The sequence below is a fragment of the Panthera uncia genome, assembly GCF_023721935.1.
Source record: "Panthera uncia isolate 11264 chromosome A3 unlocalized genomic scaffold, Puncia_PCG_1.0 HiC_scaffold_11, whole genome shotgun sequence".
NCBI lineage: Eukaryota > Metazoa > Chordata > Mammalia > Carnivora > Felidae > Panthera > Panthera uncia.
Window position 1 is genome coordinate 21,772,570 of NW_026057578.1, and position 26,516 is coordinate 21,799,085.

Consider the following 26,516-nt stretch of genomic DNA (forward strand, 5'->3'; position numbering starts at 1 on the left):
CCTGTGAGAGCTAATTTTTGAGACTTACTCTGTACCAGGCCTGTGCCTTATGCACTGGCACCCTTAATCCTCACCCAGCAGCCTCATGAGTCGAGCCCTATCACTCTCCTCTTACAGATGAGAAAACTTGAGAAGAGGCACGAAGACCTTAGCAACAGAACTTCAACTCAGGTTGCATTCTGATCCCCATGGCTTCTCCAGGCAATTCCATGTGTCCTACATCTGTGCTCTGGCCTGGTGTCCATTGTGGGTACTCGAGCTGTAGGTGGTCCCCACCTTGCATTCCCTGAGATAACCTCACACCTCCTGATTGTATGAGAACCTATTGCCCAGGGGGCTCCCAAACGCTCCATCTGCCCACTCTCAGTCCCTGGGGACCTGGCCTGACCTGACCACTTTGTGTCCAGGCCGGCACGGTGACAAGCCACCCAGTCCCTGCTTCTATGGGAAACACCCCTTGTGTGCTCTGTGCCAAGAACGTGGCTCGGTGCAGGCTAAGCAGAAGGATCACAACATAACATTGCTAAGAGGTTCATTCAGAAGCTACTGGTTCTGTGGCCCGTGGAGGTACCCCAGGTGCAGCCAGAGGGAGTCTTCACTCCCCCCTCTTCAACCAGAGCAGTTTCCTGTTTTAAATCGCTTTATATACTGCACTTCCATAGAAGATTTCCGAAGAAAGTTCTATGCCACCTTTTTTTTTTTTTTTTTTTTTTTTTTAAGTTTGAAAGCTGCTATTCTCTGTCAGCCCTCGCTTTTCCAAGTTTAGAAACTGAGATCTGGAGGGTAGAAGTAACTTGTTGAGGGTCACAGAGGTCATGACTAACTGACACAGGAGGGCTGGGCAGGGCTCTGGACTTGAAGCTTATGGCTCTTTCCACCCCTCCACAACAGCCTCGTGGAAAACTGGTGTTTCTGACTCACACGCTTTTAGACCATTCTCGAGGATTCTTTAGCTACAGGCTAGCAAAATCAGGAAACACAACCACCCTCCCAAGGTTTTCCATCTCCTTCCATGTTTGGCTGCCTTGACACAGGAGAACAGGTGCTCCCCGGGCTAGCTGCTTACAGTGGCCTATGACTGCAGCAGATGTAAATCGAATAGGGGGAAATCTTGATAATTGGATGCTGCGCTAAGGAGAGAAAAACACTTATCTGTAATAAGTGGACTACCTGAAAGTGAGATAAAGTTGCACACGGACAAAAAAAATTATATCAACTTTTTAAAACGCACATTTAACTCAGAGAGTAAATGAACCTTTGTTGTTTCACTGTTATGATTACTCCAATTATTAGAGAAGCAGTATTATATTCTCTATTCCCCTCGGAATAATATCATAACTTTGTGTTCTGTCCGTAAAGGGAAAGTTCCATACAGGTCTTCATCTGCAAGGGGAAAACCTCTTTCCCCTATTAGGGTTTGTCAGTATGATGCTAAAAATGGCCCTTTGGTTGACTTGTGGGTAATTGATTCTCTGACGCTGGCGACGCTTAGGAAAATGAAGGTATAAATGATGGAAGCGTCACGCAGTCACCGAACAAACGCTGAGCCTCCGGTCCAGGCAGCTGGAGCAGCGCCTCATAGCAGAGGGGACACCTGCCATATCGGAGGTGAGAGGGGGTGGTCCTGGGGGCTGGGCTGGATGGGGGCAAGACGGTTGACCTTCTCACCAACTCAGAGACACCAAGTCAAAGAGGCCCACCATCATCCTCGTCGCCTGTGGACTGAGTACACTCAGGTACCTGGTTAGGGGCTGTGGAACATGCTTTTGATGGTTGGCTCCATGTTGAGGTTGTTTTGGATACATGGCACCTCAACCATGGAGAAGGGGCAAGCAGACGGATGTGTTCCAGGGGTTTGTCAGGGGGCGGATGAAATCTCAGCACTCCTTCTCCGGTGTGCAGGCAGGTGTCTGGGGCAAGACACAAGCTGGCTAGATTCTCCCATCAACAATGGGGGTCTGCCATGGATCGGAAAGGAGCCAAGTGGCTGTGCAAATCAATACATCCCATCTATCGCTCTGAACCCATTCAACATAATTGCCTGGAAATTGATAACATTTTGCTTTCTTGCTCAATTGCTGCCGCGCTCCTTACTCGAAGTTTCAGACACAATTATCTGCCCCTGGAGCACTCCGTTACCCCCACGCTTGTTTCTTGATCCATGTTTTGATGGTCTCGTAGTATTTGTGTCTTTCACCATAAGCCGCCTCAAACTCTTTCAGGAAGGAGGTGGGGTGTCTCTCTTTTGAGTGACAATTCAAGATGCTTCCTCATTAAAAACTTAGATCTCTTTCAATTTGGAATGCTATTGCTGAAACAGTTTATAAACTAAATCAGGACGTCAGTGCCTCAGCGTTCTCAAATTACAAAGCAGAATGTTTGAGAAAGGTAAACGAGAAGCGCCTGGGTGGCTAAGCATCTGACTCTTGGTTTTGGCTCAGGTCATGATCTCACGGTCCATGGAGTTTGAGCCCCAAATCGATCTCTGCGCTGTCAGTACAGGACCTGCTTGAGATTCTCTCTCTCCCTTTCTCTCTCTGCCCCTTCCCTGCTCGCACTTTCTCTTTCTCTCTCAAAGTAAATAAATAAACTTAAAATAAAAAAGAAAGGTAAAAGATTTTCTTCCTAGTTGTCCAAAAGTGGCCTTGCTAGGTTGGGCACATGAGACCTGACCTCTGTCATTAGCAAAAGGTGCATCTGGAGAATTCTCATAGCATTCTTGGCATAGAGACTGGCAAGAGGTGCCAACTAATGTAGGTCAAGTGTCCATTTATCCTGAATCCAGATGACCTCAATTAGATCTAACCGCAGAATTCACTTGTCAACACTGCAGAAAGCTAACTGATACTCATGAGGATAGATGATAAACCTTAAAATACCTTTGGAGCTATCAAGGAGTTGTTGAGGATGCTGTTGAATTTGTACTATACTTAATTCAGTGGAATTCTGTCTCTGTAGATTGCTCGCGTGGAATATGTCTGTCAATAGCTACTTTATCCGTGGTGATACAACATCTAATTCTCATCGGACCGTAAGCAAGAGAATTCTTGTTGTTGCCCAGCTTTGTCCAGTGGAATTTTGCAACCCCAAGGATTAGAGGTTGCAACCCCAAGCCCAGAGGTTGCAATGGCGTCTTGACTCACCCCTGGGGCACACGGTTTGTAGTAAATGTGCCTCTTGGTTGACCAGACTATACAGTTGCTCAACCTCGTTCCAAATAAGCTAGGGGTTACAGAATTTACTGTGACTTGCCCTCCAAAGTCTGCCCTCGTATCAGGTTATTTTCAACTCCCTGAAACCACTGGCTGCACATAGGAAGACGCCAACCAGGCAGGTGTTCCTGTGTGTGTCCCCCTTTTTTTTTTTAATTCCCCTGGAGATCCAGTGACAAAGAGCAAAAGCTTTCTGTTTTTCAGAACGGCTTCCCGTGTGCAGGTGATGAATCCTGCAGCACCTCCCATGAACGGGGAGCTGAATAGGGAGCTGTGAATAGGGTATTGAATCTGGGAGGCAGCCTCAATGGAGCGGGAGGGGCCTGCTGGCCTGGGAACTTTGAGGCCCATTCTGAAGTGTCCAGTCAGAAACCAACGTGATGGAGGACCATGGAGAAAAGGTCCTTCTCCTCTCTGGGCTCGTTTCCTCAGCTGTAAGATGAAGACCCTGATACCTGCTCCAGAGGGCGAGTGTGAGGGTTGGCTGTGCAGGCCAGGGGAGCACAGGGGCCGCAAAACACACGAGAAGGGGCCGGAGGTGGGGAAGCCAAGGGAGAGCTTAGCCCAAGAGCAGGGGGTTGGGCTTTGCTCTGGAGAGCAACCAAGGGCCTCTGAGCAGGGGAATGAAGTGATTAGGGGCCTGGACGTGCCCAGGTCTTTCAAATATCCGCAGCGGGCACCTGGGTGGCTCAGTCAGTTGAACGTCTGACTCTTGGTTTCATCTCAGGTCATGATGTCACGGTTGGGGGGTTCGAACCCCGTGTCGGGCTCTGCGCTGCTGGTGTGGAGTCTGCTAAGGATTCTGTCTCCCTCTCTCTCTGCCCCTCCCCTGCTCGCTCTCTATCTCTCTCTCCCAAAATAAATAAATAAACATTTAAAAGAATTTTTTTAAAGATCAGCAGCAAAGAAGGCAAGGAAGTCCAGCCAAGAGACAGAAAAAAAGAGGGCTCGTTACAAGGGGCCCTCCTTACCTCCAAAGAACTCCCTGCTTAGGAAACTCCATTGCTAGAGAGGCAGCCTGGAATCGGGCCGGGAGACGGGGGGCCAGATGTGATATGGTGTGACAAAGAGGCCAGATGTGATACGGTGTGACGAAGAGGACTGAGATCCTTGGTCTGGAGAGCAAAGGCCTAAGTCAGATCCACCTCATGTGGATGAGGGTGCAGAAGCTGTGGGTGGCACAGAGGGTGGATGTCAAAGCCGGGGAGAGGGAGGGGCAGGCAAATGCCATGTTCTCGTCTTTCCTCCAGCCCCAGTCCTTCCCAGAAGAGTAGAAGCTTAACACGTCTTTTTGTACTTGACACAATGAGAAAAAGTTCCTAACAAGAAGAGCTGCCTGGAGATAGCACGTCCTGGCTCGGGGGTAGTGAGCTCTCTGCCACTCGCTGGCAGAGAGCATTTGAGCAGGAACTGGAGGATTGTTGGGGAGACAGTGAGGCCTGGAGGGCTCCTCCCTTCTGCTCTGGAGGTGCAGAGTCACAGGTTGCTCTGAGCCCAGCTCTGCAGATGCTCCCTGGCTTAGCCAAGACCCTGGTGTCTGGTAGAAGGGAGGGGATGCCCTAAGAGGGCGGGCGAGACCAGAAAAGGAAGGTGGGTTCTGCCAGTGCCGGCCCTGCTTGCTGGAGATCACTCTTCAACAGGACAGGAGAGAACACGGAAGACAGGGGGTGAGGTTGGGCTAGGATGGGTTCCTGCCCCTCTCTGGGCTGTCTGGGTCCCCGCATGGGCCTGTAGCCCCATGGAATGGATATTCTACTGAGGGGGGCATGAGAGGTGGGGAGACCCAATTCCTAGGTCTCCTAGCTGAGCCCCTGCTTCCATACCGGGCAGGTCTGGGTTGACCGTGGAGCCTCCTCCCCGAGCCCAGGCGGGCTCTTTCTCACGTTGCCTGTTCTTTCCCTGATTGCAGAGCACGGTGTCAGCAGGCCCCAATTAAGGGTAATTACACGATCTATTAGATGATTCTGCCACACTGGCTCCCCAGGCTCCCTGGTCTCTTCCAAGGCTAAAAGCCTTCAGCGATATCGAAATGTCTGGAGCGAGAAGTAGAGCTTTCCCTTCCCTCTGACTTCACACAGAACCAAACAGGACGAGAGCCTACCCCCTCGAGTGGGTCTGATCTGAGGTCGTCGCAGCAAAAGTGTTTGGGAGAATTCCTTATGTGCCAAGCAACTCTCATCTCATCTCATCCTCACAAGGGCCCTATGCAGTCAGTATAGTCATAGACCCCATTTCATGGATAGAGAAACTGAGGCCCAGAAAGGAGAAGCCACGTGTCCTGGGACACACAGCTGGTGACGGTGGAGCCCAGATAGGAACTGAGATTTGTCTGACTCAGAGCCTGAGCTGTTGGCCCTGCTCACTGTTGTCAAGTGTCACAGTGGGTGGGGTGACTTAGGAGACTAGGAGAAGGTGTACCCCTCAACCCTTGCTGAGGCCTGAATTCCACATATGATGCCTTACAGCAAGGGGCATTTTCACCAATGTCATTAATTTTCCATGGAACCCTATGGGGTCAGCAGGGTAGCTTATCATGCCCATTTTATAGATGCAGAAAATGAGGTCAAAGCTTGTGACTGGCAAAAGCAGGACTTGAATCTAGGTCTGTTTGACTTCCAGAGTCTGGGTTCTTTTTCGTACCTCACCGCCTCCAAATGACGAGGACTAAGGCTTGTATACAGCCAAGCCCAGAACTGGGCCCAGCCAATAAAAGGCATCCTTGTGGCTATGGCTGCAGTTGACCTTCTCCTTCTGTCGTTTTCCAGGAGCCACCGCAGGGGTGAAGGATGCTGCTCTGGGTGTTCTTCCTGGTGATCCTCACCCTCGACAGTGGCTCCCACTGCTCCCCGCCATCCCTGCCCCTCAGGTGAGCAGTCCTGCCGCCAGGGCCTAGATACCCAATGTCCCAGAACCATCCCTGCAGCCCAGTGGGGGATGATTTAGGGCGTGCAGAACAGAGCCCTAAGCAGGCCCCCAGCCATCTCCTCAGGCAGCCCCCACTGCCTATCTTTGGGAGGGGGGCAGATCCTGAGTTCCAGAGAAGCCTCCCAGTCCTGGGTCCTACCTTCTCCGGGGATGAGTAGGGCAAAGGGCAGAAGGACGTTACGGGGACATGGTGAGTACCCCCCACCCCACCCCGTTTCCTCACCTAGCCCTGCCACCCAGCCCTTTGACCTCTGACTCCTTCCATATAGAATGCCTCGGTATGCAGATGCCATCTTCACCAACAGCTACCGGAAGGTGCTGGGTCAGCTGTCTGCCCGCAAGCTACTGCAGGACATCATGAGCAGGCAGCAGGGGTAAGCAGGTCTAGTGGGTTTTTGCCCAGTCTTCCAAGCATCAGAGTTTGGAGGGACTTTTGGTCCCTTGCCTGGCACAGCATCTATTATTTCCGGATTTGCCATAGCAGAAAGGCCCTAACGCGAAGCCCCGGCTTACCTCTAATTATGCTATGATTGTTGAACACCAACGATGTGCTTCTCCCCATGTTAGGCTCCAACAGTAATAATACCAATGATAGTTACCATCTGATCATGATTCTGCGCTGGACACAGAGGCTGTGCCCTCAGACATTTCCATACATGCAGGACAGTGCTGGGCTCACAGGAAGCCCTTGGTAGTGTTAGCCATTACTCTTGGTTTCTTGCCTGTAACGACCCTACAAAGTAGGTACTGTTTACTCCCATCTTACGGGGCAGTTAATAGCTTCTAAAGGACGCACCCCAGACAGCTAGCATCCAAAGAGCCCGACATCACAGCCTGTATATTTTTTATTTTGAAAAAGTTTGGCGCATACAGAAAAGCTGCAACAATAATACAATGGACTTCCACATCCCCTTTCCCTATCTTCAGCAATTGCTAATATTTTATCATATTTGCTTATACACACACGCAAACACATGTGCGCTTTGTCATTACTCTGTTGACCCATATGAGAGTAAACTGCGGTCATCACAACCATTTACCCGTAAGTAGCTCTGCACGGTGTCTCCAAACAGCTAACAATAGGACATTCTCTGATATAATCACAGTGTAATTATTACTTAGTGTATACATTCACCTTTCACCAGTTTTCCCAACATGTCCTTTATGGCAATTTTTAATTTTCCTGATCCAGGATCCAAGCCAGGGTCATGGATTGCATTTAATTGCCATGTCTCTTTAGTTTCTTTTAATCTGGAACTGCTCTTCAGTCTTTCGTGACGTTGACATTTTTTATTAGTAAAGTTCAATTATGATTTATAGAACGTCCCTACGTTCCTCCTACTGGATTTGCCTGATGCTTCCTCATGATTGGATTCAGGTTATGCATTCATAGCAGTGATATCGTTCCTTCTTGGTGCATTATTTCAGGAGGCACATGATGTCAGTTCATCCCCTTATTGGTGATGGTAACTTTAATCGCCTGGTTAACGTGATGTCTGCCACGTTTCTCCTCTGTCCAGTTAACATTTCTCCTTTATAATTAACGAGTAATCTGTAGGGAGGTATTTTGTAAATCTATTTCGCAGCCTATGCTCTTCACTACTATATCGAGCACCTTCCTAAGTGTTGCTGAATCTAGTTCGATTGGGTGAAAGAGTCCACACCAGATATTGGAATAGGTATAAGGACATAGGTGTTCTGCTTACTTTGCCCTGGCCTTTCCCAGGCTTCTCCACATCCTATCCAAATAGTCACCTCCACTGCTGCTCTTTTTCTAATCTAACAGAGAGAGAAACCAGGAGCAAGGAGCAAAGGTACGGCTTGGCCGTCAGGTGGACAGCGTGTGGGCAGGTCAAAAGCAGATGGCGTTGGAGAGCATCCTGGTGGCCCTGCTGCAGAAGCACAGGTAGGAACATGTGTGTGCATGCACACGCGCGTGTGTGTGTAGTTAGGGACCTTGCAGGCTTCCTTCCGCATGGGTTGCCAGGAAAAGGAAAGAATCCCCTCCTCTCCAGAGACATGGGGCCCTGCCAAGCAAACTGGGAACAAGGTTCCTTCTTACACATATGAAGAACTGGAGGAAGGGGAGAAAATGCATAATAGAGACCAGATCTTATCTGCTGCTGTATCTCCAGTGAGAAGCAAGAGGCCAGGCTCAGCGTCTGTGTACAAAAATGTTACCTACTCAGTAGTTCTGGGATAGGAACCAGGCACCTGAATTTTAAAAGATGTCCAGGGGATTCTGATGCAGACGATGTGACAGGCACATCCTGGGTCCATTGGCAAGTTTCCAAAACTACAAGGCCAAGGAAAGGCCAGCCCCTCCCAACACCCTCGGGCAGACTAGCGTGGGCAGCACTCATGACCAGGAAAGTTGGGAAGGACAGTCACCCCTCCTCTCATGGCCCCTCATGTTCCCCTGGGTATCAGGGAAGATCAGGGAGTGCTCTCGGCTTAGAGAGGAGGGAAACTGAAGGGAAGAGGGGCAGCAGCTGGCCCCAAGTCAGGGACTGGAAAGCCAGACCCAAGACCTATTTTCTTCCCTTCTTCACACGGAGGTCCACTTCACAGACACAACTCCCCAGGGATGACAGGACTGTTTGTGGAGAAACTGCTGTATTTTTGAGCCTGATTTTAACTGTGAGCACAAACATGTCCCAGCAGGGCTCTGCCAGTCACCTCTGGATGAGCCTATTAAGCAAATCCATTCCGAGCAGAGCTCTCCATGTGCTCCCGCACCTTCCTCCCAACCTAATTAGACACCAAGAGCCCAGAGATCTCACCAACCACAGTCCTGTGGAGACACGAGTGGCAGGCAGATGGGCAGGCTGCAGGAGGGGCGAGAGCCAGCCTGGGAGGCACACACAGCAAGTTGCCTTCCTTGTCTCCTCCTTTGTGAAGGGAGGAAGGGCTCCAATCACCCCTAAGGATCCTAAGACTAGAATTCTAAAAATAACGCTTCCCCCGAGCAGCCCACGCTGGGATTAGGTCATCATTCACCTGCTTTAGGGCTCCCTCCAGGCCCTGGTGGGATAGGGTGTAGTGGCCCCAAGGAGGGCCAAGTGCTAAGAACACAGGCTGTGTTCCTGCAGGTTAAAAACCAGAGACAGTTGCAGAGCTCAAGGTCACAGAGCAGGCAGGAAGGGGCCTGGAGGCTGCTCCAAACATTGTTCCCCCTCCAGTTTAAGGGTTGCAAATCCTAGGATCTCCTGGTGGGCCTGAGGACACATAACAGAAGAATGAATTCTTAGACCTTAGGGTAGAATGATCTGGAAGACGGCACATCTGTGCACCCACCACACTTTATGTCCACCTAATGGCCCTGTGAGGAAACTGAGATTCAGAATTATCTGTCCTCCTCTCTCTGGAATATCGTCCCCTGACTACGATGTGCCAGGCCCTGGGCTGAGAGTTACAGCAGTGAATAGGACAACAGTGGTCTTTGCTCCCGTGAAATTCACTGACACACTGAGGCAGACAGAAATTAAGCAAGTCCCCAACAGTGGATTATTTAATCTGTGATAAGTGGTAAGAGATGTAAGGGGTGTGGTTGAACGTACGTGCCAGAAGCAATGACCTAATCTAACCCTGTCTGGGGATTAGAGGTGGCTACTTCAAGAGGAAGTAACTGGCCCAGGATCTCCGTGGGAATAGGTGAGCAGAGCTGGGGCTGAGACTGATGTTCGCTGTGCTGGAACCCGTGAGATCCTTCCCTTCCTCCCATAGTCCCTCTTCTGGAACCCAGACAGCTAGGCCTGACATTGGAGCACCTGTCACCCTAGTTCCAGGTGTCTTGCCCAAACTCACCCTTGCTTCGGTCTCCCTAGTTGAGCTTCATCTTTCTTTCCGAAACAGGAATCGCCAAGGATGAGGATTCCACCTGTGTCTTATGCCACCTGCAGCCAAAACACAACTGCATCCAGTTAATCCTATTTAATTTCTGACCTACCTTTTTCCTTCAGATACAATAAAATTCCCCCATACTGTTCTGCATCTCAATTTCCTTTTATCTTCTGCCTAATTTTTTACGTGTTTTACACATTCCATTTCCCAAAGAGGTATTACAAGGTATACTACAAAAATAGCTAACATTTACCAAGTACGCGGAGTGGTAGCCGGGAAGCTTCATGCATGGAATCTCATATGCTCCTCACACAGCCTAATGGGAGGTCTCGGTATCCTTATCTCACAGACAAAACACTGAGGCACAGAAAGGGTAACTGAACTGCCAAGGTCACTGCTGACAAGTGAGAGTACAGGGATTCAAACCCGGGCAGGCTGGTTCAGAACCAGGCTCTTAATCATACCCATCCACTCTGGGCCAAAGTCATCCTTCATCCACTGGTGGCTTGTTCATCCACGAGCAATATCATTTATTCATTCAACAAATATTTGTACAGTACCCACTATGTGCCAGGCACTGTTCTAGGCCCTGGGAATACAACTGTGAGCAAACAGGCAAAGATCTTATATTCTAATGAGGGGGAAGAATAATAAAAACAAGTAAATCTAGAAATGTTAGATGGCAGCAGTTGCAAAGGAGAAACATTTAAAGGGTTGAAGAGTGTGGGAGGGCATTTTTGTATCTAGAGTCCATACTTGTGCTGCGCTGTGGCCAGGGAGGGCCTCAGTGACGGGGTGACATTTGAGTAAAGGCCTGAAGGAGGAGAGGGGGGTTGGCTGTGTGAGTATCTGGGTAAAGAACATTCCAAGCAGAGTGAAAACCCAACACAAAGGCCCCGAGGCAAGAGCATGGAAGGAGAGGAATCAGAGCTGGTAGTTACAGACCTGGCTGTCTAATATGGTAGCCATTAGCCACATGTGGATACTGAACACTTGAAACGTGTCTAGTACAAGCCGGGATGTGCAGTAAGTGTAAAATAGACATTGATTTCAAAGACAGTATGAAAAAAGAATACAAAATACCACAATGTTTTTTTATATTGGTTATATAATAATATTTTAGATATACTGGTTTCAATAAGATATTAAAATTAATTTCACCTGTTTCTCTTTTACTTTTTTTAAAAATATCTTTCTTTAAAAAAAAAGAAACTGGGGAGCCAGGGTGGCTCAGTTGGTTGAGTGGACGTACAACTTCGGCTCAAGTCATGATCTCATGGTTCATGGGTTCGAGCCCTGCATCGGGCTCTGGAGCCCGCTTCAGATTCTGTGTCTCCCTCTCTTTGCCCCTCCCCTGCTGGTGCTCTGTTTCTTTCTCTCAAAAATAAATGAACATTTAAAAAAATGTTTTAAAGAAACTTATTCTTTAAAAGATTTTATTTATTTACTTACTTAAGTAACATCTACACACACTGTGGGTCTTGAACTCACAACCCTGAGATCAGGAGTCCCATGCTCCACCAAATGAGCAAGATGCCCCCCCCTTTTTTTTTTTACATTTTTATGGTGGTTACTAGAAAATTTAAAAAGCACCCATGTGGCTTGCATTACATCATTACTCTATGAAATAGTGCTGGTAGAGCTAATCCTTTTGAGTTAAAAAAAATTTTTTTTAACGTTTATTCATTTTTAAGAGACAGAGAGACAGAGAGAGAGAGACAGTGTGAATGGGGGAGGGGCAGAGAGCCAGGGAGACACAGAATCCAAAGCAGGCTCCGAGTTGTCAGCACAGAGCCCAATGTGGGGCTCAAACCCATGGACCTTGAGATCATTACCTGAGCCAATGTCAGACACTGAACTGACTGAGCCACCCAGCACACTTTGAGGTTTTGCTATAAAGGGAAGCAAAGAACTGAAGCCACTGACCACAGGTATCCAGGCCAGGACTACTGAGCTTTTTCTATTGATGAACCATTTCTCACCTGGGCCAAATACCCCCGCGTATCATCTACCCTACACATGCCTCTTAGAATCCATCAACTTCCTGGGGGGATAAATTGTTCTATATTTTGCTTTGAGCAATGGTTACAGCAGTGTAGTTAGATATAAACATTCATTGAGCTGTACACTTAAGATTTGTGTATTTTGCTGTAATTAAAAAAAACAAAAAAACAAAAAACAAAAAAAAAAAACAACTATGAAAAGTCCGGATGATGGGAAGTCTGTTTTGATTAAAAGTATATGAAGAATCACAGCATTTTGGAGTTGATGGGGACTCAGAGACAAGCAATCCCTACTCCCATTCTGCAGCCAGGGACACACAGCACTGACCTGGGGCCTGGCAGGCAGGTCTCCTGTCTCCCTGCACCAGAACTGTAAAGCCAGCTTGATTCTTCACAGGGTTTAGACCACCTGCTCTCCCTGGGAGTCCCCAGTTTACCCTCCAAGAAAGAATGTCAGGCGTGGGAAAGGCTCTGCAGGGGACCACTGTGGCGGCTCTGCCGAGGAGACCATACCAACAATGGGGGACAAAAGCCCCCTCCAGAGGAGAAGGCTGGCCATTGAGGGCTGGCAGTCCACTTCAACCAAGAGAGGCGGGCAGGCCGAGAACCTGCCAAGGAAGGAGAACAAAGGAGGAAGCTGCTGAATGGTGGGCTCGCCATGGCCAGCCCCGAGGCCCCCTCCTTCCCCCAGACCCACCTGCTCATCTCTTTCCTCCACCCCGACAGAAACAAACACTGAGGACTCTCCCAACTTCCAATTAGTTTTTCAAATGAAATAATGACCACTGGGACCCACTGCTACTTGTGGTTTTCAAGGCGAATACAATTATAAAGGAAAAAACCATGATGGCCACAATTCCGGTGCTTTATCACCATTAACTACAACACTAATGGTGTCTTAAAAGACTACCCCTCCCCGCAGAGGGGCTGGGAGCTTCCCATTCCCGTGGGGGTCCTACTTAAGACCCAGTGTTATTTTTTTCCCCCTAAGGAAATGCTCTAATCAATGGGGGACTTGTCGCTTTTAATAATAATCCCTTATGTTTGTATTAACTTAAAGTTCACAGAGAGGTTTCCCATCCATTACTGCATTTGCTGCCTCCCACAGCCCTCTGGAGAAAGGCAGGGAGGGGTGGCCTCACAGAGGTCAGGCGCCCCAGCCAGGTCCCACCCGCGCAGAGGGAGCAAAGCCGGGAACCGATTCCTCATTCCAGGGCAGCGCTCTTGTGTGGTTTCACGATTCCAGGTCCCTCAGGAAATGTGAGCTGGGGAATCGAGTGAATTAAACAATCAGACAAATAAACACATGGGCCTGGTACAAACTGCTTTCTGTGATCCTACTAATGACACACAGGAAATAACAGTGATACCAATATCTGCGCTGACCAGAGCAAATACGGAGTCAATGCTAAGCGCCAGGCACTGTGGTATGTGTTTTGGCTGTGACCTCATTTAATCCTTCTAAAGCTCTCGGAGGTATTATCCCCATTTTTACTGATGGGAAACTAAGACCCTGAGGGGTAAAGAAGGGCACAGAGCTAATCAAGCAGGTCAGCTGGGCTCTAAATCACCATGTTTAATACTTCTTAGAGAAAGCCAGGCTCAGCACTACTACATTGTCAAAGAAAAACCAGAGCCACATAGTAAAAATAGTAAGATTTCATTCAGGACTACTGCACTAGGGCGAAAGAGACCTCGGTATAGAACTGGGCTCAGTTCAGAATACGGCATCGGCAAGGGGGGATTTATAGCCAAGGAGTAGGGTGGGGATAGGTGGATGGCTTCTGACTAAACGGACCTTAACAAGATCCCTGCTATAGACAGGCCAGGGTACTCAGACATCACCTGGGGGTTGGTAGAGAAGAAGGACCTGATCAGATATCGAGGTGGGGGGTAGGTTCTGGTTAAACTGACTTAGCAGAATTCTTATTAAACAAATTTTACAAGAAAGTGCAGAGATGGGTCCAGGAGAAGTTTCAGGAGCCTAAGAGACTCTTAAACACAGAGAACAAACTGAGGATTGCTGGTGGGGTGTTGGGTGGGAGGTTGGACTAAATGGGCGATGGGCGTTAAGGAGGGCACTTGCTGGGATGAGCACTAGGGGTTATATGTTAAGCGATGAATCACTAAATTCTATTCCTGAAATCATTATTACACATTATTACACTCTGTTCTGTCCCAGCATAAAATTCAAGTTGCCTAAAATTTGCCATTGGTCCTAAAATAAAATCTGTGACCTTTACCACAGCCTTTAAAAGCTGTACTTGTTCTGGCTTCCAAGGATACTCTCCTCCTTGCTAACTACACCCTAGTTATACTGGCCTGCCTTCAGGTCGAACATGCCATGCCAAGCTCTTGCCTCAGCGTCTTTGCATATGTTGACCCTATGCCCAGAGTGCTCTCTCCCAGCTCTGCACAGGCTCCCTCTTGTCCTTCTGGTGTCAGCTTAGCCTTCCCAACCCCGCTAGGTAAAAAGTGCTTCCTTGAAAGCCCTTCAGATTTGCAGTCTGTTTCCCCTGTCCCCTCCAATTTTAAGTGGATCAAGGGCAGGGAACTGTCCGTCTTGCTCTCGGCTACAGCTCGACACAGCACAGAGCGTGGCACATAGTAAGTCTGCTGTGCTTTACTCCCCAGCTCCTTTCTGGGTCCACAGGCCAACCCTCAACCAGCCTGGAAGCTGTTTTCTGACTTCCTTTCCTGCAGCCCCTATACTTCTGTTCTCAGGCTTTACCCTTTCTCTACACCTCGGTCCATCAGGTCTCATTGGTCTGTCTTCCAGAACTGTACCCATCTGGTTCTAGGTGTAAGTCCCAGCTGGGTGGGCTCCCCCTGCTGTCATCCCTCCCCCACCACGGAGCTGGTGTGGTGCCAGCCTAAGTAGGGTCACTAGGAGCCACTCTAGAGCCCAATATTACCCTTTCCCCACAGAGTGGGATAAGAAACAAACACTTAAAAGCAAAGAAGGCTTCCAAAGTCATAGTCGACAGGAACCAGGCAGGTGAAATTGGCAGGTGGAACAGCAGAGGCGCCGTGCTGTGGTGAGACGCACAGACACCTGTGGGGACGGAGCTCTGGCAAGCCGGAAAGAGCAGGCCCCACCGGCAGGGAGTTGCTGCTGCTCGGCTCCAGCTGATTGTTGCCATGTAGCAATCAGGCCCAGTGTCACAGGCTCAGATTTTCTTTTTTAAGAGAATCGAAAACCCAGGGAGCCTGGGTGGCTCAGTCAGTTGAGGATCTGGCTCTTGATTTTGGCTCAGGTCATGATCCCAGGGTCATGGGATTGAGCCCTCGTGTGGGGTTCTGTCCTGAGCATGGAGCCTGCTTTGAATTCCCTGCTCCCCCCCCCCCCCCCCCCGTCCCTCTCCCTCACTTACATGCTCTCCCTCCCTAAAAACAAAAATAAAAAAATGAAAAAAAAAAAAGAGAATCCAGCACCCAAAACCTGTATTTTTATTACTTTCTCAGTTTGTTAAGTTAGCAGCTTATTCAGTTTTTGAGAAAACATATGGATCAAATAAAACCTATCAATGGGCCACCTCTGGTTGCAGCCTCTGGGAAAGGTGAGGCCTTCTTCCCACCTTGGAAGCAACCCTGTAATTGCCCACATCACCCTCTGTCACCTGTAGAATCCCATTCAGAAGTAGTCCAAAGTTCCAGAATCTCTTTTCCCCAACCAAAAATCCCAATTTCCTCACTATAGTGAAATCCAGCTTGCACTGGAATGAAGTCTGATTCAAATCATTTCTGCCTCCCAAATTCAATAAATACCATGAGGATTACCTGCTTTTCAAAAGTAATCTAAATGTATTTATGATGTTTCAATTAATAGAATCAGAGGTGATGAGCGAAAGTATGTAACTAGGAGCTAATTGGGGAAGGTGCCAAGAGCTGAGCCAAGCGCTTTAGATGCAGGAAACTCCCTCAGTCATATGACGTAAGTACAGTCATTATCTCTCTTCTACAGAAGCAAAGGAGGCTTAGAAAACTTAAGCCACCGGCCCAACGTCCCTCACCCTAACAAGTGGCGACAGCAGGTTTGCATAACACTGAAGTCTATACACTTAACCATATTATTCAATATTTCTTCTCTATGTGATAGTATATAACCTCCAGGTAATGGTGGTCCTGGACACAACTTCAAAAGGGACATCCTTGAGATATGTGTGTCCCTCTAAGAGCCTAAGAATACTCATGTGGCCCGCCTCCTTTTAAGACAATTCCTCCCCTTCCCCACTGCATGCCAAGCCCATACTTTGAAGGCAAAAGCAGAGGGGCCTTCAGGTATCAACAGGGCTCCTTTGCAGACAGATGGTGCCCACTACTGGAGAAGAAAAAATGCCCACTTTTCCAGGCAATTCTCAGTCCTGTTAGGAAAGAGGCAAAAAGGACTAAAGTAAAAAGGCCTGGAGAAACACCCTGGCCACCTTGTCAACAATACTTCCCAACTAAGTCCTCGTGTTATGTACCCCGGGGATCCCACCAGCCCAAAAGTACTAGAACAAACTCTCAATCGGGCCGTTGTTCCTGTTATTCTCTTTATTCCAAAACAGATTAATTACAAATTTCAACTTTTCAAATGCAACATCTGGCTAAGTTAGGAATATTCACAGCCTCTTGATAAGGCGCCATGCCAAAGAAACAGGATATTTGGGCTCACAGGTGTGCACTCTGTGTCGGGGAAATAGAAAAACAACAAGCAAACGTATAACCACAATTCTGACTTTTTTTTGTTTAAATAAAGTTTCTTCATTCCTCTACAAACTGTGAATTGTTCTTGACTCCTTTTCTTGATATTCATCTCAGCTTGCAAAATTTCCTTCCTTCTTCAGGCACTAATGTGCTGTTCTGAAAGAAAATGGAGACAAACACCAAATTACGGAAGGTTTCAGTTCGCTGTTACAGTTCCTAACTGGTGACAACAGAGAGACCAAGGTTCTCTGCCGTTTTAAGATCCTATTTATATAGGAATAATTATTAATCTATTAATTGTATTTATTTATCCCCCACCTCATTTCACAAGAGATTGTGAGACCACTAGTTCCAGCAAAAGCTGATGATAGCGTAAATACGAACAACAGCGCAAACCTGACGACTAGGAAAGAAAGTGGCATGTGGAGCTCTGACATGAGGTAATTCCAGGCACACCTCTCACAGTGCAAGGCCAGAAAGACAGTGTACATTTCAACTAGGGGAAGAAAAAAGAAAGCCTAAACAATGTCCATCTTCAATTTCCCACGCTCCGGGTCCGCCAACCAGCACGGGCCCTCACGTAGCTTGGACGATGACATTCCGGCCACTCAGGACAGAAACCCGCACCATACTCCTGCCATGCAGGTCTCCAGTCATGCTCTTGCCAATGGTCAGCCTCAGTGTCTAAACCTAAGAACGATTCTCAAAAATGGAACTCAGCTCACAGAAAAACTCTAAGAGGAGACAAAAACCTCTCTATCTCTTATTCCTTCTTTCCCCATGGCTGCCCTACCCTCGACTCTACGAACTGAGGGGAAACATGAGAACGGAAATGACAATCTAGACAGCTGCTGTGCAAGTAGGAGGGTGAAGCAGCAAACAGGTGTTTCGGGCAGCTCCAGCAGGCAGAGGCACCGCGCCGACACGCACGCCGTCCTTAGCGGGCAGTTCTACCCAGTGGTGAGGGCTGACGCGGTGGCGATGCAGTCTTGCAGAATGGTAGGCTCCTAACCGATTAAACCACAGTTCCAGGGGACACACACACAGGCACAGAACTAATCCTGAAGGCTGAAGTGAGTGCCCCTAATCCCCTGCCAACATGCAGAGGTTCCCAGGTGCACTAAAACGTGTGTGCTCCGGAACGACCATGAGGAGAGGAGAGTGTGAGTATGAAACAGGAGGAGCTGAAAGGGCAGCGGCCCACCAGCCTCCGTCTTGGCTAAGGAGGTACAGCCTCTATTGTGCCTCATCAAATCGATGTCTGTCCTCAGATCAAAAGCACTTAGCTACCACAGACTTTCCTTTAAAATACTAGGCCCCGACCTCTGAAGTCCCAAACGTCCTCTCTCTCAAGCAGTGTGATTTGGGGGCAGCAGCAGCATGAGGGTAGACTATCTAAATAGCAAGAAAAAAAAAATCAATCCAGAGTTATTTTGAAGAATTAAAGAGCTCAATATTTAGCAGAAAGGACTAGTTCTGAAAGTAAAATCTCAGAACAACTCTAATGCAGGACAAAATCAACTGGGTATGTCAGGGAATGGGGGAGGAGACAAGGGACTGACTACACAGGGGAACTTTCTGGAGTGTAGAAATAGTCTATACCTTGACTGAGGTGGTATTTACACGACTGTGTAATTTGTCAATATTCAGATTGTACTCAAAAAGGGCAACTTTTACTGGATATAAATTGTACCTCAATTAAACCCCAAAAAACAAAACCAGGACAAACGCAGTCTTTGTGTTGAGGATTAGATGTGCCAGCTTATGCTCACACATCAGTGAAAAGGCTCTACATTCCATGCTTTTGTTGATCTCCCTGATCTGCAGAGGATTAAAAATTAGATGGCTCTGCTGCCTTGGCAGGGAAGCCATTTCCAAGCCAAGGGATCAGGGAACATGACTTGAAAATTCAAATACTTTCCTTCTCTATATGTTGGCCTAGTACAGGTGTCAGCAAATGATGCCCCATGGGCCAAATCCAGCCCACCACCTGTTTTTGTAAATAAAGTTTTATTGGAACACAGCCATGCTCATTTGTTTAGTCTACGGCTGCTTTCACATTACAGTGACAGAGTTGAGTAGCTGTGACGGAGGCCATATGGTCTGCAAAGCCTAAAATACTATCTTTCTAGAGAACTTTTCCTGATCCCAGTCTAAAGGAACTGATCAATGAAGCGCATACTCTCTCCCCTTCCCTCCCTTCACCTTGCTTTCACCTCCATCCTCATCCTAGGATTAATACCTAGGAAAATGGGTGATATTTCACTTGACATTTCAGTCACACAGGGATCAGCCCTGAACTACACCCTGAGTTCTAGAAACCGGGGTTCTGATGCTGGCTTTGAGCTATGGCCATTAGTCCTTCGTAACAGAGAATCTCACCAAACCACACTGTTTGGCCCAACCAAAGATCAGTGTTACAAAAAGGCCTAGAAACAGTGACAAGGTGTGCCAGGATTTGCCATGGGACCATCATTTAATGAATTGAGATGTTCTGAACGGGGTCCCCTTTCAAGAAGTCCAAGGTTGCATCTGTCTTATCCTCAACTCTGCTTTCCTCATCGAGAAAGGGGCTGCTGTCTATCAAGTACCCCATGGGCATAAGGGAGGATGGAGTCTAATGCAGCCAAAGCCAGGTCAAATTACCCTATCAGTTGGGCTCACTCAGGGAGTTTTGGTTTTTTGCCCTGGTCCAGTAAGTTCAAAAATGGCCCCAGAATTCAGCTTTGGCTTGGGGAAGGTGGGGAGGAACGAGTGGGCTGAACATCAGATAAAAAACTGACATGCATGAGGTGGGCAAGATGGGAAAGGGGCCCTGCTTCTGGGATGAGTCCACCCTTCATCTTTACCGTAGTGTCCTATATTTTGCCAATCTACTGCTCTGCTCTGCAGCGATCCTGCCAAAGGAAAGAGGGTTTGAGAATCAAGAAAGGACAGTGGGAAGAGAAATAAGCTTGAGAAAAGAAATGGCAAACACCCAACCAGAGCTTCCATTAGGGTCCGTGATTCCCCCAGTGGCAGAGTTTGTTCTAGGACTCACAGCAGAACTTTCTGTATGAGGGTGCGTGCATGTCCGTGTGCACACATGCTGGAGAGGGAATGAGGACCATGGTCTCTCTCCCCAGAAAATGTACACAATTTTAGGATTCCAGATTAGGAACCCCTGCTAAACAGGATCTAAATCAAATGGTTTCCAGTCCACTACTCCCCTGATTTGTACATCTTGTGTGGGCAACTTCTAGAAAAGAGAGAACTCAACAGAGCACAGCCTTTTGGCTCCCTGGGGCCTGGACTGGCTGCTGCAAGGGAACAGGGCTCTGCTTAGAAAAAACAGCTGAGTCCCTGGCTCTTTCTCAGATGCGATGCATAGCTGCCAAGTTAAGGCTCCTGGAAGGGCAGAGAAATGAACCAGCTGCCACTGCCGGTGCTAAGGGAAGCTCTGGTGGAACGTGGATCACTACAGGGAAGTGAGGGAGCACCTCGGGGCCAGGTCTCCACGAGGCGAGGCACTCAGCGCACAATGGAGACTCAGGCAGGGATGAGACAGGTGGCTCTCCCGCCTACTAATGGTCTCTGAGAAAGCCTCTCTGATCTGCCCAACTTAATTGGCAGCCATGTTGGAGGGCACACTATTGAGTTACATTCTTACAGCAAAAGTCCTGGAGAGGAGAAAGCAGGGCACATCTGAAAATGTTAATTTCCAAAGGTGAAAGCAATTCTGACCTTTTCTTACCGACCTTTCCGTGGCTCAAATCACCCAAGTTCTAATAAAGTCAAATCAATGAGAAACACCTATGTGACATTTAAATTTGCTTCTAATCCAGGTTCGAAAATCAAGCTGCCGGCAAGCTGCTGCCGTGCTGAGATCTGACCGTTTGTGTGAACCTAAGGTTGTCTGGTTCTCAGGGACGTGGTACAGGCTACCGAGCAGGGCTCCCTGTTAGGGGCTTCTTAAAACCTGTGGCAGTTGGGGGTGGGGGTGGGATGGGATGGGAAGAGCGTGGACCTCACACTTAGGAGGAAACGCTCCGAAAGTCTGCCAGGGGTTATAGAGGATTAGCTCTGGGGCATGGGAGGAGGACAGAATAGGATTCCCTGTGGCGAGTAGAGAACATTTTTATACAGCCAGCACATTAACAACGATCTTCTGCCGCACATGTTCTAATCCATTTTAATCTTCATAAAGCAATTATTTTCTTCTCTTGTTCTAATGTGTCAGGGCATAAATCACTGTGGTTTTAATACATTTAAAACTGATCACCAAGGCCCCTTTCGGACTTAAAAGGCTGGATTAAGGTGTCACACTTGCCCCTAAGGATACGAATCGTTCTGCCACATACCCTTGTTCAAAGAGCTGGGTGAGCAGAGCTGACAAAAATATTTCTAATCCCACTCTGAGTCCCCGGCCCATCCCCAGCCTTACCTCTTGATTGCCTGCTGGGCCAGCATCCGATTGCCAGCCAGGAACGTCACACTGCCCAAGATGGCCAGGTACTTCAGGGTCTGGAACATGTTGAGCTGAGTCCAGTAGACATACATGAGCCCCAGCATGGCTACAGGAACAGATGTCATGACAGCCAATTAAACTGCTGGACTCTGAAGAGGTCTCTATTTCCAGACCAGCTCATTTTATTCCTTTTATCTGGTGCCAGAAAATTAACTCAATATACTTACCTTGGCTACCAAGAAATTCAGAGGTAAAAATCAGATGTCAGCTACCTTAACTATCCGGTTCCATGTTCCAACTCACATCTATTTCCTTTAATGGAGGTTTTTTATTTTTGTTGGTTTTTTTTAAAGCATTACTATGATACTATATTTGGCATTCATTTTATTTTTTAAATTCTGAATGAAAGCATGCAGGGTTAAATAAATGAATAATTTCCTTTCTATTAAAAAAAGATTATTAAGGGGATTTTGCCAGTGTGAGTAGGAAGGAAGCAGGAAAGCACTGAGGAAGAAGGTTTAATGAAAAGGGCTCAGGCCTGGGCACTGGGAGCCCTGGGTTCTGGTCCAGGCTCTTCCTTGCCTAGCCGCTTCCATTTCTCTGAGCCTACATTCTCTCACTTGTTGAACAGGGAGGATCGTAACTCCTGCCCTGGGCACCCACATCACAGCTGTGATGAAAATCAAATGAGGGAATGTGCACAAAAAACACTCTGGCGAGAAAAGTCATGGCTCTAAACAAATTTACATTCAGGTTCTAGTCTCAGCTTCACTCAGGAGGGCTATCATCAAACCCAGTAACTAGGCTGGTGAGAAAGGTCATCCTGTCAATTTTGCCCAGAAAGATGACGGATGAACTACGGCAGGGGTTCTTAACTGTTTCTGAGGTCACGGACCACTGTGAGAATCTGATCAAAGTTACAAACTCCCTCTTTCCTCCCTCTTTTCCTGAGAAAAACACAGACACACATTTGCCTAGAATTTTAACTGATTCATCTGTGGACCGCTACAGAATCACACACTATGGATGCACAGAGGGTGACTCCCTAAAGCGTCAACGAAATCAGAGAATACTGAAATCTCAGTGAAATGCAAGGCGCCACAGATCCAACAGGGTCAAACATCTCAAACGCTTAGCTGGTTTGTGAATTTACCATCTTGTTATGTTTAGGTCCTAAGTTCTCAAGAGAATAACACGGGACAGTGTGGCCAACTATGGAAGAAACTGTTTTCTATTACTGTCCAGACCCAGCCGCCAACAAACGTGAAGATCGATATGGTGGGGAAAGATAACCTTTGGAAACTGCATTAATGCTCTTCATCCAGGAAGATGGCTCAGTGTAAAGCTATGGCAAGTGACTAATCTCTGGAAATGAACAGGGCTATTAAGTATGGGTAAATGGCCAGCCAACAGCAGCCTAGCACAATGAAACCCAATATAATGACAGCTGTTCTACGCTGATGGACCAAACAGGTTTATCATCATATTAACTGTCCTAAAAGGCCAAGAGGAAGAGGGAAATGTTATGCTATTAAGTCATTATAGCTAATAGGTTGTGGGTCTACTTAACAGGGCTTTTGCATGGGCAGGCAAAATGTCAGAGGAGGCTAAATGGAATTAGCAGCCTAGAGTGCTTACCAGCATGTCCCAGGTGAAAGATGATCGTGCTTGGAGCAAAAGTGAAGTTGGAGACATTGGCACCAATCCGGATCCACTGAACGATGGGGAGAGATAAATTAAAAAGACATTAGAACTTGAAAGGGAAGGCAACACATGCTACGTCAATGCTAATCCAATGAACAGCCCCAAGGGCTTAAAAGTTCATGTATACTTGAAGGACAGGAAATTTTTCCAAGTGACAGCCATCCTATTAGAAGTCCTCAGGAAAAAAATTGTTCCCTTTTCTCTTTAGGAAGGCATTCCTACACCTGCTCTCAAATGTGCTCGAGTAACTCAAACCTGAACATCCTTTTTAATGACTGCAAACTCTTCTATTTTAAAGCAGGTGAAACCACAAAGCTGAAAGGTCACAGACCGCATTTATGATGAAGTTAACTGGCACTCAGGCTAATTCCTCTAAGTACTGGTAAGATAAGACCCTTGGCAGCTGGTAGGGTGCACGCTCCTGCTGTGGGTTCCATGCCTTTTGAAATTCTGATCACTCATGAGAACAGGTGCCCATACCCTCAGTCTGGTTTCTGAAAGATTGTGCCATGCCTTCCAGATTTAGACTGACCAATAATTCCTTTACTAAAATCAATGAATAAATTAGAAACACAGGCAGCTAACTTTCCAGAAGTAAGATCTAATGAGTTTTCCATACAGTTATCAAAATTCTCTGAACTTCAAGGATATGCTTCTTATATTTATAATTTGTAAAGAGAGACCAAAAGAAAATTATTAAAAAAAAATTCAAACAGTACACTGAAGTATAAAAATTTCCTTCCTTTATACTCCCTAAAAGGTCCTCTCCTTAGAGGTGACCAACACTAACAGATAATGCCTTTTCAAGGTTTTTACAAAGAGGACCATACTAAACATACTCTTCTACCCCTGGCCTTCTTCACCCAGTACGACATCTTGGCAATCTTGTCAATACCAGCATATAAATCTATACATTCTTTTAATAAAGTGCATATTATTCCATCATATGGATGTACCATAATTTATTTAACACTTGCTTTTATGAGGATTTTGGGTTGTTTATGGTTTTAGGTTCACTGAAATGCACAGCCTCTGTTCTCTGTTATCTTTTTTAAAAAAAATTTTATTTATTTATTTATTTATTTATTTATTTATTTATTTACTTGTTTATTGAGAGAGAGAGAGAAATAGCAGGGGGGAGAGAGAGAATCCCAAGCGGGCTCCGAGCTATCAGCGCAGAGCCCGACACACAATGCACAGTTCGATATCATGAACTGTGTTATCATGACTTGAGCTGAAATCAAGAGTCAGACGCTAAACCGACTGAGCCACCCAGGTGTCCCTCTGTACTCTCTTTTTATATAGCTATCAGCATTGGGCCTTGCCTTGTTCACACTTGACCTCATCTGAACACTCCTGCAGAGTATCCCAGTCCATACACTTTTATCATTTTTCAGTGGCTATGAGGTACTTTCTCATGCCTCTCGTTTATGGATCAGTTGGCTGTTCCCCACAGTGGGGAATTGCAGTTATTCTAAAATTTTTTGACCATCGGTTCAGGTCACAGCTGCTGGACCCCTTCAGAGCTGTGCGGAGGCCAGAGCACAAAGCCTCCTTTAGAACAGCTACATCTGCTGAGTCTGGCGCCAGACACACGCTGCCCATGCTAATTACAGCTACTCACCAGAGCAAAGAGCAGGAGCAAGGGCGAGAGGATCAGGGCTGTGAACGTATTGGACACCACGGTGGGGGGCCTCTTCTCAGGCTCTCGGAACAGGTGCTGCCAAAAGAGGACACACCAAGAGTATTTAAGAATGTGCCCTTCCCCGCAGGGGCTGCCATGTATACCAGGAACCAAAATGCCAATGACAGTCAAGAAGAAGAAATGCTTCCCAGAGGCTAAACCCTCCTGGAAGTGAGAGGACACTGGGATTCTGCCTCTTCTCAATGCTGGCTTCTAATCCCAGAGGCCTCTTTCCAAAGACACCAGTCCCAGCTCACTACTTGGGCAACCCTCTTTTTCTCGCAAAGACTCACTGCCGTTTAGAGGTTAGAAAATGCAACCCATTCAATGGCATTTTGCTTAGTGTCAGAGAGGGTGCCCAGGTATATGGATGGTTTGGATGATACATCCAAGGCAGGACTCTGGCTTTCATAAGGCTTCTGGGTTCCTAGGGTGGCACTATCATATATTACTGCCCCACTTAAGTTAGCTAACTGGTGGTAACCTCACTCACTGTAAAAGAGCTTCACTACTGATGGTTCCAACCATAACTCACCCCTTCTGCATCCAGCCCATGGCTCTAAGGAAGCCCTAAATGAACCTTCTCTCTTCCTTGTTCTGCCTGATTTCCAGAATTGGAACCAGAAAGCTGGGCAAGCACTGCTCTGGTATTTCTTTGTTTTGCTTTGTTCTGAGAACCTCTGTATGAAGATCTTTGGGAGGCTCATCTAGACAGTGTCACCCAGCAGGGGCAGTGATGGACTAGGGGGTCCAGAAGACTTCTATTTGGGCCCAAGTAGAGGGGCAAGTTGCTTTACCAACTTTTTGCCTCAGTTTCTAACTGGAAAATCGGGGATGGGAGGGCAACGACCATCCTATTAGGTTTGCAAGGTGGCTGTAAAGACCAAATGCAATAGGGCATCTGACTGTGCTTTGTAAGCTCTAACATGTGCAAATTTAACTTTTTTTCAGTCTTTCTTCCAATGCACAGACTCATGTCTGTCTTTCCTTGCCAATGTCCAGCCAACCCAGCTCCAGGATGAGGCAACCCCACCTGGGAGTCCTGTTCCCAAATTTTCACCTCAGTTCCTCTTTGCTGCCACTACCATTAAGGGATCTCTAACACCGTCTATGGCAGATCAGTCAGCACCCTTCATCCTCACAGTTGTACCTTCTATTTAACTGCATTTTACAACCTTAAACAATGCTGTATCAACATTAAGAGGATTTCAAAGAAGAATCCTACTACTTACACCCTTTGGACCCTTGTCCTTTTTTTAAATAGTGAAACAAGAGTAAGCAGTCTGCTTGGAACATCTCGACATTCATTCAGATGTGGTGTGAATAGTTTCCACATTACCACAGTATGATCATTTCTTAGGACTGCAAAATAGTCCACTGAGTGCGTCCACCTCAGTCTCCTTAACCAATGGCTCAAACTGCTTAACAATTACTATACTTATTTTGTTTATGTTTATTTTGTAAAATGTTTTAGAGACTTCTCAAAGCCTTTCTTCCTTGATCAGTTACTTATTTTGATTCTAACAGTCCTGTGCTGCTGAGCTGGGCTGGGCAGAGACTGCTAACTGTGTGCATGGAAGATGAATCCCTGGAGAGAGGACTGCCTGGGGGAGGAAAGCCCTATGCTCCCACCCAGTTGAGTTTTCCACCTATAGGCCCCAATAGCCCTGATTTCTGCAGGAGCAGAGAGGAAGCATGCCAAACCCATCAGTCCTGTAGCTGTCAACTGAAGGCTGAACCTCCTGAATGTTTAGGAAAAACAGACTCTGATTTTGTGTCCAACTATCTGCTTTCAGGGAGCTGGTCACTGGGCTCTTTGAGCCTGTTTTTTCAAGTTCTAGGTTGGCACTGATATTTGTCCCGTTTAATTTGCAGTGTGGTGAAGCCAAAACTATAAAATATTGTGTAAACAGGTTAAAGGAGATCCCAGAGCCACAGTTCAGGCATTCACTGCCCTCTCTCGTTGTGCCCATTTTACGTTTCTCCTCCATGTTTAATGGGAGAGCCCT

The 26,516-nt window shown here is 47.2% G+C and overlaps 2 protein-coding genes across 3 annotated transcripts in view; one reads left to right on the forward strand and one right to left on the reverse strand.

Moving 5' to 3' along the window:
• Positions 1-5,880: 5,880 nt before the first annotated feature.
• Positions 5,881-12,627, forward strand: GHRH (growth hormone releasing hormone). The gene is made up of 4 exons (XM_049650396.1): positions 5,881-6,078; positions 6,407-6,511; positions 7,924-8,043; positions 12,429-12,627. Exons 1-4 carry the CDS (start codon positions 5,999-6,001, stop codon positions 12,625-12,627), a joined length of 504 nt encoding a protein of 167 aa, XP_049506353.1. The 5' UTR covers positions 5,881-5,998.
• Positions 12,628-16,501: 3,874 nt separating this feature from the next.
• Positions 16,502-26,516, reverse strand: part of RPN2 (ribophorin II) — a 60,224-nt gene continuing 50,209 nt past the window's right edge. Inside the window, exons 14-18 of one of the 2 annotated variants that reach the window (XM_049650828.1) lie at positions 24,448-24,543; positions 22,758-22,833; positions 21,096-21,225; positions 19,522-19,569; positions 16,502-16,828 (exon numbers count right to left, since the gene is read on the reverse strand). In XM_049650828.1, the coding sequence (XP_049506785.1) occupies positions 16,816-16,828; positions 19,522-19,569; positions 21,096-21,225; positions 22,758-22,833; positions 24,448-24,543 (363 nt within the window). In that variant the 3' untranslated portion in view covers positions 16,502-16,815. The remainder of the gene's footprint in view (positions 16,829-19,521; positions 19,570-21,095; positions 21,226-22,757; positions 22,834-24,447; positions 24,544-26,516) is intronic. The other variant, XM_049650829.1, reaches the window with a different exon arrangement.

What these genes read in the sequence shown, in the direction of transcription:
- GHRH (XM_049650396.1), top strand. Translation starts at nt 5,999, where the DNA reads ATGCTGCTCTGGGTGTTCTTCCTGGTGATCCTCACCCTCGACAGTGGC. An exon ending in CCGCCATCCCTGCCCCTCAG is followed by an intron (nt 6,079 to 6,406) that starts GTGAGCAGTCCT and finishes CCTTCCATATAG; the next exon opens with AATGCCTCGGTATGCAGATG. An exon ending in ATCATGAGCAGGCAGCAGGG is followed by an intron (nt 6,512 to 7,923) that starts GTAAGCAGGTCT and finishes CTAATCTAACAG; the next exon opens with AGAGAGAAACCAGGAGCAAG.